General features: G+C 40.4%; 1 protein-coding gene across 12 annotated transcripts in view; it reads left to right on the plus strand.

Annotated features, from left to right (window-relative positions):
• The window catches only part of col13a1 (collagen, type XIII, alpha 1), a 66,133-nt gene that overhangs the window by 14,903 nt on the left and 30,580 nt on the right, over positions 1–20,650 (plus strand). For 8 of the 12 annotated variants that reach the window (XM_083897298.1, XM_083897304.1, XM_083897308.1 and 5 more), the window contains exons 5-16: positions 2,109–2,144; positions 2,233–2,259; positions 2,458–2,484; positions 3,773–3,799; positions 3,886–3,912; positions 4,007–4,033; positions 11,223–11,285; positions 15,012–15,086; positions 15,413–15,454; positions 16,294–16,311; positions 18,150–18,176; positions 19,226–19,270. In XM_083897298.1, the coding sequence (XP_083753424.1) occupies positions 2,109–2,144; positions 2,233–2,259; positions 2,458–2,484; positions 3,773–3,799; positions 3,886–3,912; positions 4,007–4,033; positions 11,223–11,285; positions 15,012–15,086; positions 15,413–15,454; positions 16,294–16,311; positions 18,150–18,176; positions 19,226–19,270 (441 nt within the window). Of the gene's footprint in view, positions 1–2,108; positions 2,145–2,232; positions 2,260–2,457; positions 2,485–3,772; positions 3,800–3,885; positions 3,913–4,006; positions 4,034–9,408; positions 9,451–11,222; positions 11,286–15,011; positions 15,087–15,412; positions 15,455–16,293; positions 16,312–18,149; positions 18,177–19,225; positions 19,271–20,650 lie in introns of all 12 variants that reach the window. The other 4 variants (XM_083897305.1, XM_083897306.1, XM_083897302.1 and 1 more) reach the window with 4 other exon arrangements.

A 20,650-nucleotide genomic window follows, 5' to 3' on the forward strand; every position in this document is an offset into this window, starting at 1 on the left:
AGAGAGAGAGAGAGAGAGAGAGAGAGAGAGAGAGAGAGAGAGAGAGAGGGTTCACGGGGGCTGGAGCTGCAATTTAGCCTCAAATTGGATCATTAGTCTCTGGCTTGTTTTTATCAGGAAGCAGAGTGAGAAACCTCATCCTGGTCCAAAGTGGGTTCATGTTTGTTATCCAGGCTCCAGGTCTTCAAGGTTTCTCTGTCTCAGACTGAGCTGCAGGACGACATCACTGCAGAAGTCACATAATAAGTCTTTAACAGAGTCTAGTCGGCTTAAGTGGAGGGAGCACACATCTGCTTTTCTAACTGATGGCTATTAGGATCTGTGTGTGTGTGTGTGTGTGCGTGTGTGTGTGTGTGTGTGTGTGCGTGTGTGTGTGTGTGTGTGTGTGCTTCCTGCTGCACGGTAATAGGCATTTCTAATGAAGAACAGGCCGTGGAGGAAGTTGTGCACAGTAGGAGCCTCATCTTGAACTTAAAGGACCGGTCAGCAGTGGTCAGGAGCTTAGAAAGAGTTTCTGAGCAGGAAGAAGGACGGAGATTCAATAGAGAAGAAGAAGAATGAGAAGAATGAGAGGGGAAATGGCTGCTCAGGCGTGGACGCCATGTTTTATAACGAGCACACAATTAGTCCGCCGAGTTCGGATTCGGATAAATCAGATGAAGTCTAAGATAAACTTTAGAATATGTCTGTAAGACGGACGTCTCCTCCAGGAAACTTACATTTGTAAAGCACTCGCACCAAAGTCCATAGAGAAAATCAGTGATTTTAGCTCACAGGGACACAGGAGCTGCTGGTCCTCTGCTGCCTCGTGTGGTCACTTTGTGTCACTGAAATAAATATAAATTTTACAGAATCAGTCATTGTAAGTTAGTGATGGAGGCAGCAGTGGATCAACAACTCCTGTGAACTCCTGTGTCTCTGTGATGTTAAAATCACTGGTTTACTCTATGGACTTTGGTGTGGGAGAGTGAGTGGTTTACAAACTTCAGTTTCCTGTTGTTAAAGTCTGTCTGACATGGAGATAAAGACGTGAACGTGTTCTTAAAGACGTCGTAGACTTAAGCAGACGTGGATTTTACGACGTTAAACTGGATGAAGTCAGGTTGATGGACGGTTTGACTCCGTTCCAGCTCGTTGTCAGCACCTCATTCCAAGTTTTGGCTCCAGCTCACGTTGTGTGTCCATGTCAGTCTGATCTGACGTGTGAATTCTCACGAGTCAAAACTTAAACACTTAACTTTAAAGCCTTTATTCAGGAGCTTTTCACTCCATTTGGTCAGTGAATTATGTTTTTAAGGCCAAAAACAACACCAACAAACAACAAGGGGGGGGGGTGCCTTGCTCAAGGGTACCGCTGCCCTTTGCCTATACCGGAATTGAACCATGGACTGTCCCTGATGAGATGTTTCACAACATCTTACCACCATCTTCACCTTTCATGAAAACAGACACTGTAGAGACCATATTACGTCTGTGGATGTAAACGGTGCCACTTCCTGCCAAGATCTCCGCGTTGTTTTGGAAACAGCCTGTGCTTTAGAGAAGCCGCCATTTTGTGCCTGAAGATATAAACCAGTCAGAGCCTGTTTCACATTGCTGTTGGTTATATATATATATATATATTTATATACGTATGTATATGTATGTATATGTGTATATGTATGTATATATATTTATGTATATGTATATATACATGTATGTATGTATGTATATGTATGTATGTATATGCATGTATACATGTATGTATATGTATGTATATATGTATGTGTATATATATGTATATATATATGTATGTATATATGTATATATATATACACATATGTGTATGTATATGTACATATATTTGTATATATATACATATATGTATGTATATACAAATATATGTACATATACATATATTTGTATATATATACATATATGTATGTATATACAAATATATGTACATATACATACACATATGTATGTTTGTATGTATATCTGTATATATACGTGTATATATATATGTATATGTATATGTCTTCTTTCACTCAGTCGCCTCAGGCTCATTCTTACGTCAGACGTTCAGACTTTAGAACAAACTCACTGATTGTTTTTCTGCTTCTCTTCAGGGACAACCTGGAACCAGAGGTTTTCCAGGATTTCCTGTAAGTCTGACAGGGTTTTTCTTTACTTCTCACTACAGTTAATCTCTGCTCTCCACTAAAAACACCCCCCTCTCTTCTTTCATGGCAGGGTCCGATCGGGCTGGATGGCAAACCTGTGAGTGAATCACTGAGTGTTCTGTCTGAGTGATGATGGTTATTATTGCAATGAAATCTCTATTAGTGTCATTACGGTTATGGTTTGGCAGCGCGGGGGTTGAACCTGAAATGGACTCTTTTTCCATTAAATTAGCTTCAATCAATCAGTCGCTGCAGTTGATTTGTGTGGATATTTGATCTGTTTGTGTTTGTACAGGGACAGAATGGAGCGAAGGGAGACTTGGTGAGTGTTTATTTACCTTTAACACTTCATTTAATGGAATATTGATGCAGTTTAAAGTGTACTTGTATTAACACTGAATTTATCCACTTATTAAAAAGTTTATTTGATGCTTTATCTCACTGTTAGACAGCCTTTTATGACAGGAAACGTGACATTTGTGTCACTTTGTAAACCACTCACTCTCCCACACCAAAGTCCATAGAGTAAATCAGTGATTTTAACATCACATACACACAGGAGTTCACAGCAGTTGTTGATCCACAGTTGCCTCGTTGAGTCACTTCAAATGTATTATTTTGCGAATTCGGCTTTTAAATGATTTTGTTTAAATTGACCAAAGTGACACAAACTCAGCAATCAAAACAGCAGTAGACCTGAAGCTCCTGTGTCCACGTTAGCTAAAAAATGCTGTTTTTCTCAATGGACTTTGGTGTGGGAGAATGAGTGAGTCGGCAGTTTTTAAACAACTTTAGTTTCCTGTTGGTTAAGACTGTAACGATGAATTAAGTACGGTGGCCCTGAAGTGCAAAACACGTACGCAAATCAAAAACACAAACGCAAACACAAAAGCACAAAAACATTAACTCACTCTAGCTCACTCAGGGTTTGCGTTTGTGTTTTTTGTTGTGTTTTGCGTTTTTGTTTTGTGTTGTGTTGTGTTTTTTGATTTGTTTGTGTTTGTGTTTGTGTTTGTGTTTGTGTTTGTGTTTGTGTTTGTGTTTGTGTTTTTGTTTTGTGATTTGTGATTTGCGATTTGTGTTTGTGTTTTGCACCTCAGGGCCACCGTACTTAAAGGTGCATTATGTAATAAATGATAAAATCCTCCTAATATGTCACAGAGACTCAGGAATAATGTTCATATAACAAACTGAACTCACCAACAACAACAGTACAGACTAAATATTTGCATTAAAAAAAATATTTTGCAGACTGCAAATCATGTTTTGTCATGTGGCGCCACCTACCGCCGTCTACCTATCATTGCAGTCAGCAGAGTCTCAGCTGCCAAGCAACCAAGGGTTGTCAGTTACGACAGAAAACCAAACCTAAAAGACCTCTGTATTTAGAATTTGAATGTAGTAACCGTTTTTGGCCACATTCTTACATATGGCGCCTTTAACTAGATATAGATTATATGGGGTAATTCTTTTGTAAAGTGGCTGATTTTAGCCACATTAGCGAGTGAGCTAATGCACCTAGCATGTTTTTCTATCTTGTGCTAATTCGGACTGAAAATCCTGGTTTAACTGAGAATGAAAACACTGACTGTGCTGCTGATGTGTTTCAGGGTCACCGTGGTCTTAAAGGACAGTCAGTAAGTCTCTGAAATTACGCAATATTATCCCACTTTTTTTTTGGCGGCTAAATGTGTCACCGCTAACATGTTTTTTAAATTTCTAGGGCGAACCTGGACCCAAAGGAGAGAAGGTGAGATGTTGTTTCAGTGCTTTTTGTGTTTATTATGGTCTGTTGTGCTGCAGATCTGAGCCTGAACATGTGTTTGTTGTGTGTCCCCCTGCAGGGCGTTTGTGGAGACTACACCCACCGGGTAAGAACGTGCATCATCACTGTTGAGTCGATCGAGTCTGTGCTAAATCTCACAAACACCATGTTTTTCTTTATGATGGTGTAATATAGTTGTTTTCATGAGGTGAATCTGCTCTGGTGTCTGTTCTCCAGGCTCAGTCTTTACCTGACAGACAGAGCTCAGGGTTTTAATGAGGTTCTGAAACAGGCGAGGAAACAAAAAGCTCACCTTATAAAATCTTCTCCAGCTTCACTCTGTAATAACGTCTTTACGACATGTTTTGCTGCTTCGTGTCACTTTGAGACGCCGTTCTCCAACAGGAAACTGACGTTTGACTGAAGCTAACTGCTGCCTCGTGTGGTCACTTTGTGTCACTTACATAAACATATATTAAGATTTTCAAAAGCCGAAGTGACAAAACAAGACGTCTGAACTTAGTGATGGAGGCAGCAGTGGATCAACAACTCCTGTGAACTCCTGTGTCTCTGTGATGTTAAAATCACTGGTTTACTCTATGGGCTTTGGTGTGGGAGAGTGAGTGGTTTACAAACTTTAGTTTACACAAGGAAAAGTCTGTCTAACAGTGAGATAAAGACGAGAACATGTTCTTAAGATGTCAGAGACTTAATTTAATGTAGATTTTATGAAGTACTAAGTCTCAAGGAACAGGAAACTGAAGTTTGTAAACCACTCACTCTCCCACACCAAAGCCCATAGAGTAAACCAGTGATTTTAACATCACATACACACAGGAGTTCACAGGAGTTGTTGATCCACTGCTGCCTCCATCACGGAGTTCAAACGTCTTATTTTGTCAATTCGGCTTTTGAAAATCTTATATTTATTTAAGTGACACAAAGTGACCACAGGAGGCAGCAGCAGACCAGCAGCTCCTGTGTCAGTGTGAGCTAAAATCTATGGTTTTCTCCATGGGCTTTGGTGTGGGAGAGTGAGTGAAAGTTTACAAACTTCTCTCTCCTGCTGTAAAAGTCAAAAAGACTGTGTTACGACGTCGGAGCCTTGAAGCAGATTTTATGAGGTGATTCTTTTGTGAAGTGGTGAACGTCTGGTTTTCCTTGCGTCCCCATTGGCGGCCATGTTTTCCCTCCTCCTTTAAGTCAACACTTAGTGTGTGTGTGTGTGTGTGTGTGTGTGTGTGTGTGTGTGTGTGTGTGTGTGTGTGTGTGTGTGTGTCAGGACCTCGTAAAACATCAACTTAAATCACTGCAGCTATCACTTTAGGGTTATTCTTTCTAGGAAGGCTGGTGTGAAGGATTAGTGCTGAGATTAGGAATCGGGTTAGTGCTCGTGTTATGGTTTGTTTTAGGGTTAGTGCTTGTGTTAGGGATCGCGGTAGGTTTAGTACTCGTGTTAGGGTTAGTGCTAGTTTAGGGGTTAGGGTTAGTGCTCATCTTAGGGATCGTGGTAGGGTTAGTGCTAGTGTTAGCGATCGTCTTAGGGATCGGGGTAGGGTTAGTACTCGTGTTATGGTTAGTGGTAGTGTTAGGGATCATGTTAGTGTTAGGGTTAGGGTTTGTGCTCGTTTTAGGGTAAGGGTTAGGGTTAGTACTCGTGTTATGGTTAGTGGTAGTGTTAGGGATCGTCTTAGGGATCGCGGTAGGGTTAGTGCTAGTGCTAGTGTTGGGGTTCGTGTTAGGGTTAGTGCTAGTGTTAGGGATCATGTTAGTGTTAGTGTTAGGGTTTGTGCTCGTTTTAGGGTTAGGGTTAGTACTCGTGTTATGGTTCGTGTTAGGGTTAGTGCTCGTCTTAGGGATCGGGGTAGGGTTAGTGCTCGTGTTAGAGTTTGTGTTAGGGTTAGTGCTGGTGTAAGGGTAAGGGTTAGGGATTGTGTTGGGGTTAGTGCTCGTCTTAGGGATCACGGTAGGGTTAGTGCTAGTGCTAGTGTTGGGATTTGTGTTAGGGTTAGTGCTGGTGTTAGGGATCGCGTTAGTGCTAGTGTTAGGGTTTGTGCTCGTTTCAGAGTTTGTGTTAGGGTAAGTGCTGGTGTTTGGGATCGCGTTAGTGCTCGTCTTAGGGATCGGGTTGGGGTTAGTGCTCGGGTTAGGGTTAGGAGGGTAAAGAAAAGTCAAAGAAAGTGCATAAACGGTTAAAAACGAGTCGATCATACCAAGTTTTTTTGTCTGTGTGTTTGGTTATTAGCAGCAGCACAGAGTCTGACATGATAAGAGAGTGTGTGTGTGTGTGTGTGTCTGTGTGTGTCTGTGTGTGTGTGTGTGTGTGTGTGTGTGTGTGTGTGTGTGTGTGTGTCTGTGTGTGTGTGTGTGTGTGTCTGTGTGTGTGTGGTGCTGTCAGGAATGAGTCTCCAGTGTAAGCGTTTCCAGCTTAATTCAAGCCTTCAGTTATTAAAGCGGTCGACGTCCATGCTGAAGTGTTTTCTGTGAGCTGTTATCAGTGATGGACGTCAGTGGACGTTTGAAGGTCCTGAGGAGGTCACTGAGACCAGAGGGTTTATATCAGGGTTTAGATGTTTGAGGTGTGGATGAAAGCTGAGCTGTGAACAGATCTGTGTGTGTGTGTGTGTGTGTGTGTGTGGTTTTGGATTTTCATGACAAAGTCAAACATTTCTTGTGTTTTGTTTCCTGTCCTCTTAAATCCCAGCATCAGTGACAGAACGACAGAAACAGGAGTCGACTTTTGCTCCAGAGGAAAAAAAAGTGATAAAAATGATAAATGACATTTGTTTTTATACAAAACGTTCGTCCAATCAGGGACAAACACTTTATTTTAACTGACTGTCATTAACAGGTTCCCAAAGACGGGCTCAGGGCCCACAGATGGGTCACAGGAGGTTGTTTTTGGGTCTTTTACAGCATCGTTTTAAATAACATTTATAAAATCAAGTTTCTGGAACTGATTTATTTAAAAGTGCTGAAAATTAGATGTGATTTTGGGTCAGAGTAGTTTTTAAAAAGTGAAAACTCTGCCTTATAAACACAAATACGTCCATGTTACTGTCTATAAAATAATAATAAGCATATTTATTGTTGCTTTTCAGCCACTTATAGACTTTTATTAGAAACTCATAAACATTTATAAACGCGTCATAAACATGAATAAGATGTTTATTAACAATAATTACACATACAAGAGATAATAAGCATTTATTATTATTGTTAGACATTATTTAACAACATTGACGTTCATTAATGTTTTTATTGTCTAATTATTTTGATTTAAACTCATTAAAATGGCTCTTAAATGACACTAAAATCACTTTATCTTACAAATACTTAATTTATTGACTGTAAATCCACATTTAATTTATTCAACATTTATTTCTTGCTTTTAAGACGCATTATTTTTGTATTTTACACTTTATTATTAACAATAATAATAGCAAAATTGACGATTAAAGTCGATAAACACTCACTAATATTGTTTGCATTTGCATTATTGATGTCTTTTATGTACTTTATGATGAGAATAGATATTTATTTATACAAATATGAACTTATTTGTGTTTATAAGGTGTTTTTTTTAACTGTTAATTACAGTTTATTCCATATTAAGTAGCACAGAAGCCTGCAGGTGTGTGTGTGTGTGTGTGGATTATGAGATTGACTCAGATTACCACTCCCCTGGTGTTTGTAGGACTTGTTTGTGCAGGAGCTTCCTCTGAAAACGTTGGCTGCGTTACGCTCCAGTCACTCTCTGATGTTAAAGGTTTGTGGGCGGGTCAAAGAAAAACCCGGAGCTGGAGTTTGTCACCGAGTCTCTGCCGCAAAGAGAGCCAGCGCCTCCACAGCCGAGGCTCCGCCTCCGCTGAGGCTCCTCCTCCGCTGAGGCGCTCCACCCCCGCAATTTATTAACAACCATCAAAAATCACTGGGACGAACTGAGAGGAAGAGAAGACGCCAATGTTTAAGTCAATTTAAACATAGGAAACAAATAATTTGACGATTCAAAGTATAAATTTGCATTTTTTTTTTAAATAATTAAAAAGTTGAATCACGACAATAACACAAATTTAAAGTAGACTTTAAAAGTTCAGCTCAAGTCAAAAATAGCATCGATTTCTTTTATTATAATTTAACTTTTTATGATGTCGGACCAAAAAGAATTTAAGCAATTTAATAAATTATTGTGATCGTTAAACTCGTTAAAGTCACAAATAAAATAACTTTATCTTACATTTATGGTTGCAATTTGAATTATTATTCGTGTTTTTTTTAAAGTCGTAAACAGAAAAGGGGCGGAGCCTCTCGTTCATACTTTATTCGTAATGTTCTGCACATTTTATGAAAACCTACAGAATCTTAACATATTTTATTAATGTAACAAAAACATGTTCTTTACTTTAGCAAAAAAGTTATAGATCGTTGCGATTTTTTTTTTTTTTTTTTATCGCGACTTTTTTGATTTTGTGGGCGGAGCTTGAAACATAGAGGGTGGAGTTGGTCCAAATGTAGCTTCTGTTGCTAATAGGCAAGGATTGGTATTTAAAAAAAAAAAAATTGACACTGACTCTGAAAGAAAATTATATAATTTTTAATTTAAATCACAGTTTTGTTTAAAACAACATCAAAATAATCAGTTTTACAGTGAAAAACTTTCATCTTTAAATTAATGCTGGCTCCCCCTAGTGGCAATAAAGTGCACTGCACAACTTAACCTAGCTTATTTTATTAAAATGACTTTATTACATTGAATTGTGGAGTTAGTTTAACAGTAAATACTTGCGTTACTTTAACTATTTTTGGTTTACTCAAATATTTGCGTTCAACAAACTTGACAGGTTTTACAGTGCAGAATTATTTAATTTATAATCACCATATAATATTGCAGTTAAAATGTTTAAATATGATATATAAAAAAATGCTAAATTGACTAACATTGGCCGCTCTTCTCTCTCCGTCTCGTTGATTATACACAGATTTACATTTGGCTGTTTTTTTGTGGTGGAATCGCTGAAACGTTGAGGAACAAAAGCAGCTCACTCTCGCCCTCTTTGGCCACATTTATACCTGCACTTATATCCACTTATAACATATTAACGTATATATTTCCATTGAAAACAAAAAAATCTACTTTAAAAATAAAGTAGAAACTAAACAAAGTGTAAAGTTTGATTTTGTTTTTACCGTTTAAATGAACATGAAAACAAGAATGGAAAAATGTACGTGAGGTTTAAAAGTGGGCGAGTTTCCCGCCGCTGGTTGAACTTGGTCCTCACCGGTGTGTCCTCACCTCTGTCCTCACCTCTGTCCTCACCTCTGTCCTCACTACTGTCCTCACCTCTGTCCTCATCCTCACCTCTGTCCTCACTACTGTCCTCACCTCTGTCCTCACCTCTGTCCTCACCGGTGTCCTCACCGCTGTCCTCACCGATGTGTCCTCCTCCTCCTCATCATAATTTATGCTGCTCACCTCAACAGAAGCGGCGTATTGTTCAGTCGTGTGTGGGACAGTCGTCCACAGTAAGTCACCGTAGACGTCGTCACACGTTTTTTTTCCACCTTTCGCTTCATCTCTTACTCTCTTTGCGGCGAGACCTGACGTCGACCTCTGCTGCTCCGCTGCAAACATAAGGGCCTGGTTTCACCGTCAACGGGGACTTTTTAACACGTTTGAATGGAAAAGAAATGCATTTGGTCTGAGACGTCTGTGTGTGTGTGTGTGGGGAACAAATCACCTACAGACACTTTATTCTGTGTTATTGTTTGTTCTGTGTTATTGAGGTAAACAAACAGCTATGGCCTCGTTTTTGGCTAAAAAAGTTGTGAAGGGACCGTCTGTAAACTGCAACACTGACAAAGTATGTATATTGTCTCCAAAATCTTTTTTTTTTAGAAAGTTTGTTTGGTTTGAAGTTTTTCTGGGATTATTTTATTCAAAATATCATGAAAGTCACTATAGACTATAAACTACAATACACATTTGTGGGAAAAACTATATTTTGTGGGGCTTTTTATTCAAAATCTAAGCTAATATCGTTAGCATAATACGATGTCGTTCCTATGAAAATAAGTAGACACTTTATTAATCTCCTGTAGATTATACTACATCTTTTTTTAGATTGAAAACATGTTTGTTTTTCTGGGATTATTTGATTCAAAATATGAGCTCATATGAAAATCACTATTGACTGCACTTATCTCCTGTAGATTAAACAACTGGTTAAATATTCTATGAAAATTAGTAGAAAAAACTCCACTAATCTCCTGTAGATTATACTACAATACCTATTTGTATGTGTGGGGAAAAAAACTATATATTTGGGGCCTTTTTATTGAAAATATTTGCTAATATCATCATCATAATACCCTGAAAGCTAATAAAGATCACTATACTCTGTATCTCCTGTAGATTATACTACAACATCTATTTGGGGGGAAAAAACATATTCTTTCATAACTTTTGTTCAAAATATAAGCTAATATCGTTAGCATAATACGATGTAGTTCCTATGAAAATAAGTAGACACTTCACTAATCTCCTGTAGATTATACGACATAGATTCTGGGACTCTTTATTGAGTCTGTTTTAGTTAGTATTATAATAATCCTAATCCATTGTAGTGCCTGTAAAATAGGCGTAGACGTCCTTTATCTCCTGTAGATTATAAAACATCATCTGTTTCGGCGGAAAAACATATTCTTCCAAAGAGTAGAAGAAGAGTTCCTATAAAATATATATCAAGTATTTCCTTAAAAAAAATAAAGTTTCTTTCGTGGTTTCTCAGTGTTGTAATTTGTAGACGGTCCCTGCCTGAAAACAAAGGTTTAGCTGCTGGTGGACTTTATTTTGAAAGTATTTTGTGTCACGACCACAACAACAATGACACAAAACAAACAACAACTGTCATTAATGATAAATTATGACAGGATTGTTTTCCTCCACACAGACGTCTCTGTAATTATCCAGGCTTTTAATTTGAAAAACAGAGTGATTGATGTGTTGCTCCTCCCCCTTTTCTGCCCCAGGCCCATAGTTTGCTCTTCTGGTTCCTCTTTTGTTGTTGTTGTTGTTGTTGTTTTGTTTTTTTTATTCTTCAACCTTTTATTTCCTCCCATTTTCTTGCTTGTTTCACTCTCATGTTCTCTCTCTCCTCCTCCTCCTCATCCCTCTCTCTCTCTCTCTCCTCTGTTGTTTCCTCTATATTCTCTGGCCTCCTGGTGACCTTTGCCCTGTGACCTTTGACCTTTTGGCACCTGTACTTTGTGACTCCTCCCCCTTCCCCCTCCGGCAGATGTTGCCCATCACCGTGCGAAACATGCCCTCAATAAGCCCTCTAATCTTAAAACGCCTCAAGGTACAATTCTCTCTGAGCCCCACGCTCCTCCTCCTCTTCCTCTTCCTGCTCTTGCTCCTCCTCTTCCTCTTCTTGCTCCTCCTCCTCCTCTCTCCGGCCTGTTGATGCAAATCCGCCGCCATCATCCGTCTCCTCTTCCGCCATCAAAGCTGAAATTAACCCCCGTTTGGCTGCTGCTCCTGAGTTTGTTCGTTCAGTCGTTTGTTCGGATTCAAACCAAACAAAAGTTGCGTTTTTAACCTGATATTTAGCGTCACATTCAGAATCACTGGATCGAATCGCTCAGGAATCGTACGTTGCTGCAGTGTCGCACGCTTTACGAGAACAAACATGAAGAAAAGTTCAGTCCAAGCTGCGAAAATAGCATCTATTTATTTTATGACGTAACTTTTTACGATGTCATCATCTCGCAAAAAAGTCGAGACCAAAATAATTGCAATTTAGTAAAAAAAAAATTCAAGTAATTAAAAATTACTCTTAAATTCCACTAAAATCCCCCAAAAAGAGTGTGTTAGAGAGTTAATGTGTTTTCCATCCGTAGACAGAAATGAGGCGGTGGACTTTTAGGGTATTGTGGGCGGAGCTTGAAACATAGAGGGCAGATTTGGCGTCAATGAAGCTTGTGTTGCTAAGAGATGAGGAACGATTTTTTTTAAAAATAATAATTAAAAAGAAAATTATTTTAACGAAAAAATTATTGCGAAATTTTTATCATTATTTTTCATTAGAAAAATAAAAAGTTGTTTTTTTTAAAAACTGCATTTTTGTGTTGAACGTTGTCGAAATTGCTCACAAACAGCGTTGCCGTTCAAAAAGCTGTGAAAAAATATTGTATTGGTTAAATATCGGTATTTAATCAGATTTCACTTTATATAAAAACGATATACGATACATGGTCCACGATACCAATAACCTCACTCTCCCACACCAAAGTCACTCACTCTCCCACACCAAAGTCACTCACTTTCCCACACCAAAGTCACTCACTCTCCCACACCAAAGTCACTCACTCTCCCACACCAAAGTCACTCACTCTCCCACACCAAAGTCACTCACTCTCTCACACCAAAGTCACTCACTCTGCCACACCAAAGTCACTCACTCTGCCACACCAAAGTCACTCACTCTCCCACACCAAAGTCACTCACTCTCCCACACCAAAGTCACTCACTCTCCCACACCAAAGTCACTCACTCTGCCACACCAAAGTCACTGACTCTCCCACACCAAAGTCACTCACTCTCTCACACCAAAGTCACTCACTCTCTCACACCAAAGTCACTCACTCTCCCACACCAAATCACTGGTTTTCTCTCTGGACTTTGGTGTGGGAGAGTGAAGATTCACAAACTTCAGTTTCCTGTTGGAAAAAAGTCTCTGGTCTAATTCAGTTTGAGTCAGAACTCACTGAACAGAGAAGAAACGAGGCCTTGACGAATGTTGGCGTCTCAGGACTGATTTGTTTGGCGTGGACGCTGCACACGACGACCACAGACGTCTAGATGGTGACAGTGATTGATGAATTTATGAATGTGGATTTTTTTTACATCCAAATACTGAAAAAAAACGACAGAGCAAGCGTTCAGAGACTTTGGCAGAGAGGAGTTTTCCATCGTGACGATGATCCCAAACAAATGTTAAAAATCACTCAGGAGTTTTTCATCAAAAAAAAGAGTTTTTTTTCTGACTTTAATCCAATTTTTCTGAAAAATTGGGGTCAGAAAGTTGCACAAAAACATGGAGTTCATCTCACTATTGTTATTGGAAAGAGATTTAAGGAAAACATGAAAGATTACAGCAATAAAGTTTATATAATTTACCTTTTAACTGTATCAGTTACATCAATTCCATATATTTAAACAGGACGCAGGAAATGATCTTCTCCCCCTTAATTGTGTTGGTATAACCCAGTCAAACTGTGGATGTCTGAGGATTCAATCCTTCAGCAAACAAATAATACAAGTTATAAAAAGTATAATTATTCTTTCATCGCAGTTTAATTTAGTCAAAAAACTTAGAAAATGTAACAAAAAGAGCAGAATTAATGTATATTTTAAACGTTTTCTTAGTGACGTTAGTGACGTTTAACCTCTGAACACAGACATGAATCATAGACGCGTCACATCATCAATCATGTGATTAAACTCTAAACTTCTCCATTATCTCAGAGTCTCAGAGTTTGGCAGCGAACAGAACTTTAGATTCTTCTTCTTTTTAAACTGAGCCACATGTGAAGATGATGATGTCTTTAAAGGCTGAGACTTCACTGTCTGATAAAGACAGACCTGCTGCACACAGGAAGTGGATCTCAGGATTCACCAAAACAGAGAAGGAAAGACAGACGTGAAGCAGGAAACGATGATCCAGGACGTGAGGAGGATTAATCTGAGCTGTGTTTACGATCCTCGTTTCCTCTTCTCGTCGCACGTTTCCTTTATTTGATTTTGTTTAGTCTCGGTTTCTCGGGTCTGCGATGATTCTCTGAGCTCAGGAGGACAGAAGAAGATCTGCTGATGCTCGTGAAGAAGAAGAAGAAGAAGAAGAAGAAGAAGGAGATTCAATCAAAGTCAAAATCACTTCTTCTTCCTTTAAATCATGTACAGTCATGACTTTATTTTTGCTCAGAATTTAAAACAAATATACGAAACTACTGCAAGTACTTTTGAGGAGAAGGTGACGTGATCTTCAGGAAGTCACTGAGACCAGGACCAGACTTTTAGGACTGAGACAAAGTCCAGATTAAGATTATATTAGTCCTGTCTTTGTCTGATCAGGTCTTTCTGTGCCGAGGTCTTGATCTTCACTTCCTTAGTCCTGGTCCTTACCTGGACTCTGTTGGTCTTAGTCTTACCTTGGTCCTATCCTGTCTTGGTCTCATCCTTCCTTGGCCTGGTCTTGACCCTGTCTCGTCCTGACTCAGTCTTGACTTGGCCCTGAATTGGTCTTGACTTGGTCTCATCCTGGTTTGGTCTTGACTTGGTCTCATCCTGACTTGGTCTTGACTTGGTCTTGATCCCAATCTTGACTTGGTCTAGACTTGATCTCAATCTTGACTTGGTCTCATCCTGACTTGGTCTTGACTTGGTCTTGATCCCAATCTTGACTTGGTCTAGACTTGATCTCAATCCTGACTTGGTCTCATCCTGACTTGGTCTCATCCTGACTTGGTCTTGACTTGGTCTTGACTTGGTCTCATCTTGACTTGGTCTTGACTTGGTCTTGACTTGGTCTTGACTGGGTCTCATCCTGCCTTGGTTCTGGTCTTGACCCCGTCTATTCCTACTTTGGTCTAAGTCTGATTTTGTGGACAAAGTGAAAACACAATAAGTAAAATCCTGATTTTAAAAATCGTAAACACAACAAAACAAACAAGCCACAACCAACACAAAGTCTCCTTTAAAACCTGTGTTGTCCGCTACGCTAACGCTAATATCCGTTTGAGTTTCATCGCGTCTTTAGTCACAGAAATCCTCGCTGACTCCATCACCGCTGTTTTCCTCGTGAGTAGAAAGTTTGTCACGCGACGTTCACATGTTTTTAAAATGGAGTGAATGTTTGTGCTGAAGCTTCGCTAACCTTCACCTCTGCTCCTCCACCATCGCTGCACATGTGTGTTGTGTTGTGTTGTGTTGTGTTGTGTTGTGTTGTGTTGTGATGTGTTAGCATGTCCAGTGTGAGACGAGGCCTCTGTCCGGCCACGTCAGGTCCTAACTCTTGGTCTTTCAGCAGGGCGAGCCTGGAGCTCAGGGACCTCCTGGACCTCCTGGACCACCGGGCAGCGCAGGATTGAACGGCTCACAGGTGAGTCCAGGAATCACAATCATCTCGTCTGTGGTTTAACGACGGAAAGAACGAGATTACAGAATTACAGGCGGCCGGATTGAGCTTCCTCGGGTTAGGGTTAGCCTTAGAGATCTGGGAGGAGCTCGGAGTAGAACCGCTGCTCCTTCACGAGAGGATCCAGCGGTTTTGGCATCTGGTTTGGATCTGGTTCATGTCCTTCTGGGAGGAGACACCAGGGCCGACCCAGGACATGCAGCTGTCTTGGGTTCCTTGCTCGGGTTCCTGCAGAAGTTTCTTCAGTTTCGTAGATTCTGTGTGAAGATTGTGTCGTTTCTTTCTTGCAGGGTAAACCCGGAGAGCCGGGAAAACCAGGAAAAGACCCGAGGGTAAGTCCTCGAGGTTCCTCGAGGTTCCTCAACGACGACGTTTCTGCAAACCACAGATCTGTGAACTCAGGTCTGCGAAACCAAAAAGGTTCTACAGGGTATCAGCGGGGTCTTAAAAAGTCTTAAAAAGTCTTAAATCCAATAATTTGAATTTAAGGCCTTAAAATGTCTTAAATTATCCTAAAATCTTAAATACAATTTTGAAAGGTCTTAAAAATCTATTAACGTTACGTTTATTTAAAACGTGCATGAAATTCAGTCTCGCTTTGAAATTTTACTATTTTTGAGGATGTGACGACAACAATAACTACAACACGGAACTAAAGTAGGTCACCTGTGTTTCCCGGGGAGTATTAATCCAGCACCACTAGCTAGCGTGCTATGCGTGCGCGCCGCAGTGTGTTACAGCTTAGCTTAGCATAGCAGCGGAGAAAACTTAATAAAAGCTCACAGCTGAGCCCAACTGCAAGTTCAACGATTTGTGGCTCCAATTTTCCTTCATGTCTTTTTTGTCAGTATGGATTTGAAATAGGTCTTAAACTGTGTTCATTATGGTCTTAAAGTCTTAAAAAGTCTTAAAAAGTCTTAAATTTGACTTGTTGAAACCTTCAGAGATCCTGTTCTACGTCTGATTGATCTTCACAAGATGATCCTGAACAGGTTTATGGGTAATCTGTGGCCGTGTTGAGAGCAGTTTAGACGTTTAGAGACGTCACGTTCAGAATATACAAACATATCGTTGTCTGTGGTTTGCAGAAATTTGAAATGATGTTGTTTTTCTTTGTCACGACTGAACGTTTGTTTCCTGACGTTTTGTTTTTTCTCTGTTGTTTCCACAGCTTTTACCAGGACTGAAGGTAAACATGAGTCTGTTCTTATGCAAACAGCAAAATTAAAAGACAAAGAAACAACTCAAATCATTAGCTGTGACTGTGGCCACACACACACACACACACACACACACACACACACACACACACACACACACACATATTGTGAGCAGCTGCTGCAGAACAGAAACAACAACATCTGTCTCTGTGTTTCCTCACTGAAAACATGGCCGCCACTAAACAAAGGAACTAATATGACAATTACAGCCACCAGGGGGCGACTCAATTGGGTCCATTTATGTCCATTTTCTTATATATGGCTATGGTTTTTACACCAGAGCTTCAAAAAAACAGTGGGCCATGAAATTATTATGTTCTTTGTTCTGAAGAGAACAAAGAATCTCTTACACCAAAGTCACTCACTCTCCCACACCAAAGCCCATAGAGAAAACCAGTGATTTTAACATCACAGCACACAGGAGTTCACAGGAGTTGTTGATCCACTGCTGCCTCGTGTGGTCACTCTGTGTCACTGCTGCCTCCATCACTAACTTACAATGACTGATTTTGTCAATTCGGCTTTTGAAAAACTTCCCTCAGACTTAACTCAGTGACACAAAGTGACCACACGAGGCAGCAGAGGACCAGCAGCTCCTGTGTCCCTGTGAGCTAAAATCACTGATTTTCTCTATGGACTTTGGTGTGGGAGAGTGAGTGGTTTACAAACTTCAGTTTACACAAGGAAAAGTCTGTCTAACAGTGAAGATAAGAACATATTCTTTAAGATATAGACATGATATTTAAGCCTCTTTAGAATCTGGTTTTCTTCCTCCTCCTCTTCCTCCTCTTCCTCCTCTTCTTCCACCTCTTCCTCCTCCTCCTCCTCCTCCTCCTCTTCCTCCTCCTCCTCCTCCTCTTCCTCCTCTTCCTCCTCATCCTCTTCTTCCTCCTCCTCCTCTTCCTCCTCCTCCTCCTCTTCCTCCTCTTCCTCCTCCTCCTCCTCCTCTTCCTCCTCTTCCTCCTCATCCTCTTCTTCCTCCTCCTCCTCTTCCTCCTCCTCTTCCTCCTCTTCCTCCTCCTTCTCCTCCTCCTCCTCTTCCTCCTCCTCCTCCTCCTCCTCTTCCTCCTCTTCCTCCTCTTCCTCCTCCTCTTCCTCCTCCTCCTCCTCATCCTCTTCTTCCTCCTCCTCCTCTTCCTCCTCCTCTTCCTCCTCTTCCTCCTCTTCCTCCTTCTCCTCCTCCTCCTCTTCCTCCTCCTCCTCCTCCTCCTCTTCCTCCTCCTCCTCTTCCTCCTCCTCTTCCTCCTCCTCCTCCTCCTCCTCCTCTTCCTCCTCTTCCTCCTCCTCCTCCTCCTCTTCCTCCTCTTCCTCCTCATCCTCTTCTTCCTCCTCCTCCTCTTCCTCCTCCTCCTCCTCTTCCTCCTCTTCCTCCTCCTCCTCCTCCTCTTCCTCCTCTTCCTCCTCATCCTCTTCTTCCTCCTCCTCCTCTTCCTCCTCCTCTTCCTCCTCTTCCTCCTTCTCCTCCTCCTCCTCTTCCTCCTCCTCCTCCTCCTCCTCTTCCTCCTCTTCCTCCTCTTCCTCCTCCTCCTCCTCTTCCTCCTCTTCCTCCTCCTCCTCCTCCTCCTCCTGTCTCACGCTGGTTTCTCAGCACAGGGAACAATGGTCAGGTTGTTCTTGGTGTTTCAGCGTGAGCAGGAACAGGAAACATCAGCGACGTTCAGCTGGAAATCACTCGAGTCACAAATCACAGATCTGAGCTCGTGTGATTTCTCTGTAAATCTGCGTCTGTGACACGAGCTGTGTTTGCACTTTACTGTGTTCACTCTGTGTGTGTGTGTGTGTGTGTGTGTGTGTGTGTGTGTCTCAGGGTGAGCCTGGTGTTCCAGGGCAGAAGGTGAGTTCCCGTCTGTGTTTCACTGTTTGATGTATGATATACATTAGTTCAGAACAGGGGAAGCAAATATTTATAATCCAGTCGAAAATCTATTGTACACATTGTCCACTGAGATATTTATGACTTTTTCTCTGCACTAAGAGTGGACTTTCCCCGTGTTAACGTGTCCCTGTGTGGACGTCATGTGTTTCATGTGTTTAATGTGTTTAATGTGCAGAAACAGAAGGAAGTCTCAGCGTTTCTCGTTGCTTTTGTTTGACAGAAATACAAACATTAAAGATTTTTTTGCCACAAAAGCATCAGGAACTTGGTGAAATGTTCCAATAATGAGTCATTTTTAACTGATTCTACAGTAAACTGACCATGTTGATGTTTTAATCGTCCACGTCCATCACTGTGTGGGTTTATGTCGTCAAAATGTCCTCATTTTGTATAAATAAGTTTAACCAGTGTAATATAAACATTACATATTCAAATATGCATTAAATAACAGACTAACTGTGATTAAATTACAGGCAACAGTCAGGTAGTTAGTGAAATATCTGTGTTCTCCTGCATTTGTAATCCAAACTTTGTCAAAGTTGTCAGATTTCACACTGGTTTGTTTATCAAGTCGTTTGCTGAATCTGAAATCTGTCGACCAAACTTTTGTCTGTTTTTTTTGCGTATTTGTGGAGGTTTTTTGTGTATTTTAGTGATGGTCAGTGTTTTAAACAACACATTAAAATGACACAACAAAGGTTGTGTTTCATTTTTCTAATTATTACATCAACATAAATACAGATATAGAAATAATGACATAATAATAATATTATTAACAACAACTTTTAATGACAATGTGTGAGAGGCAGCGAAATTGGCCTCTGTTGGTGATATTTTTTGTTCGTATTTCTACCCATAACTCTTTTATTTCTTATCCAAACTTTATCAAATTTGGCAGCGCCCACACTGGTGTGTTTATGAAGACATCTGCCAAATTTGAAATCTGTTAGTTGAACAGTTGGACCGTTATGTGATTAACAGTCTTTGGTGTCTCTTTGTGTCTGCAGGGAGGTCAAGGAGACGTTGGTCCACCAGGTCCTGAAGGACCTCAGGTAATTTACCTTCTAACTGTTTTAACTGTTTTAACACACAGGACTGAGATACACCAGAAATCACAATATTATTATTATTCCCATCATTTTTCTATCAGTCGCTCATTTTCTCCACTGAACGATGTTGTTTTTGTCCAAAAACTGTCAGAAAATGCTCCAAAAACCTCAACATTATTTGTCCACAAACGGTACAATAAAAAAAACAAAAATTATAATAGATTTCCAGAATAGAAAGTATTTAAACGTATATTTGCAGTAGTTGAACTCAGAGTCTCTGACCTCACAGAGGTAACATCTGCTGCTCTGTTTATGGTTTTGGCTTTTAATCAGTGGAAAGTGTTTATGGGATTATTACACAATATTCTCAGAGACACACACACACACACACACACACACACACACACACACACAGTGTGCGATGACAGCCCGATGTGACCTTGTCTTTGAAGTCAGAGGTCAAAGTGAGCTTTGTCGGCTACGATCTTCACGTGTTTGTCCTCCTCTGTGATTCCACGGCTTAATGGACTTCCTCTAGAGAACACACACACACACACACACACACACACACACACACACACACACACACACACACATATATGAACACACACACGGCAACCGCTCTACAAACACACACACACACACACACACACACACACTAATCCAGGTCGTCATTAGAGAGCAGAGAGTTTTATCGACGAGGTTTTGTCGAACAGTGACGAAGAACCTGGAGTCTGCAATACCACCATAAATCGTGGGGGGGCAGTATACAGTCAATAGTCCAATCAGTCAGGAAAACGACGATGAAGAAGAAAAGTGGAAACGTTACAGCACCAGGATCATAAAACAGGATGAAGTTTTCAAATAATTAGTGATTTTTACTGATTTTACACAGTGAATCTGTAAAAAGCAGCAAACTGACCTCGTTGATGATGTTTTAATCGTCCGTATCCATCACTGTGTGCGTGTTTTAGTCGTCTCAATGTCCTCATTTTGTATAAATCAAGTCGTCTAAAGTTACTTTAGACTTTTACCAGTGTAATATAAACACAACATATTCAAATGTGCATTAAATAATATAATAAGAGTGATAAAACACAAGCAACAGGCGGGTAGTTGGTGAAATATCGTCGTATCACTACAGTGTCGAACAGTGAAGAAGAACCTGGAGTCTGCAATACCGCCATAAATCGTGGGAGGGCAGTATAGAGTCAATAGCCCAATCGGCCAGAAAAACAACGACGAAGAAGAAGAAAAGTCGGAAACGTACGTAAATATAGAAAATGTCGTTTGTCTTTAATCTCCCTGTAATTATCAGTAATAATCCTCCATTCATGCTACGAGTTGCATTCAACGACCACCGACACCGAAGAAGACTGAGCA

This window comes from Microchirus variegatus (genome assembly GCF_963457635.1).
Source record: "Microchirus variegatus genome assembly, chromosome: 11".
NCBI lineage: Eukaryota > Metazoa > Chordata > Actinopteri > Pleuronectiformes > Soleidae > Microchirus > Microchirus variegatus.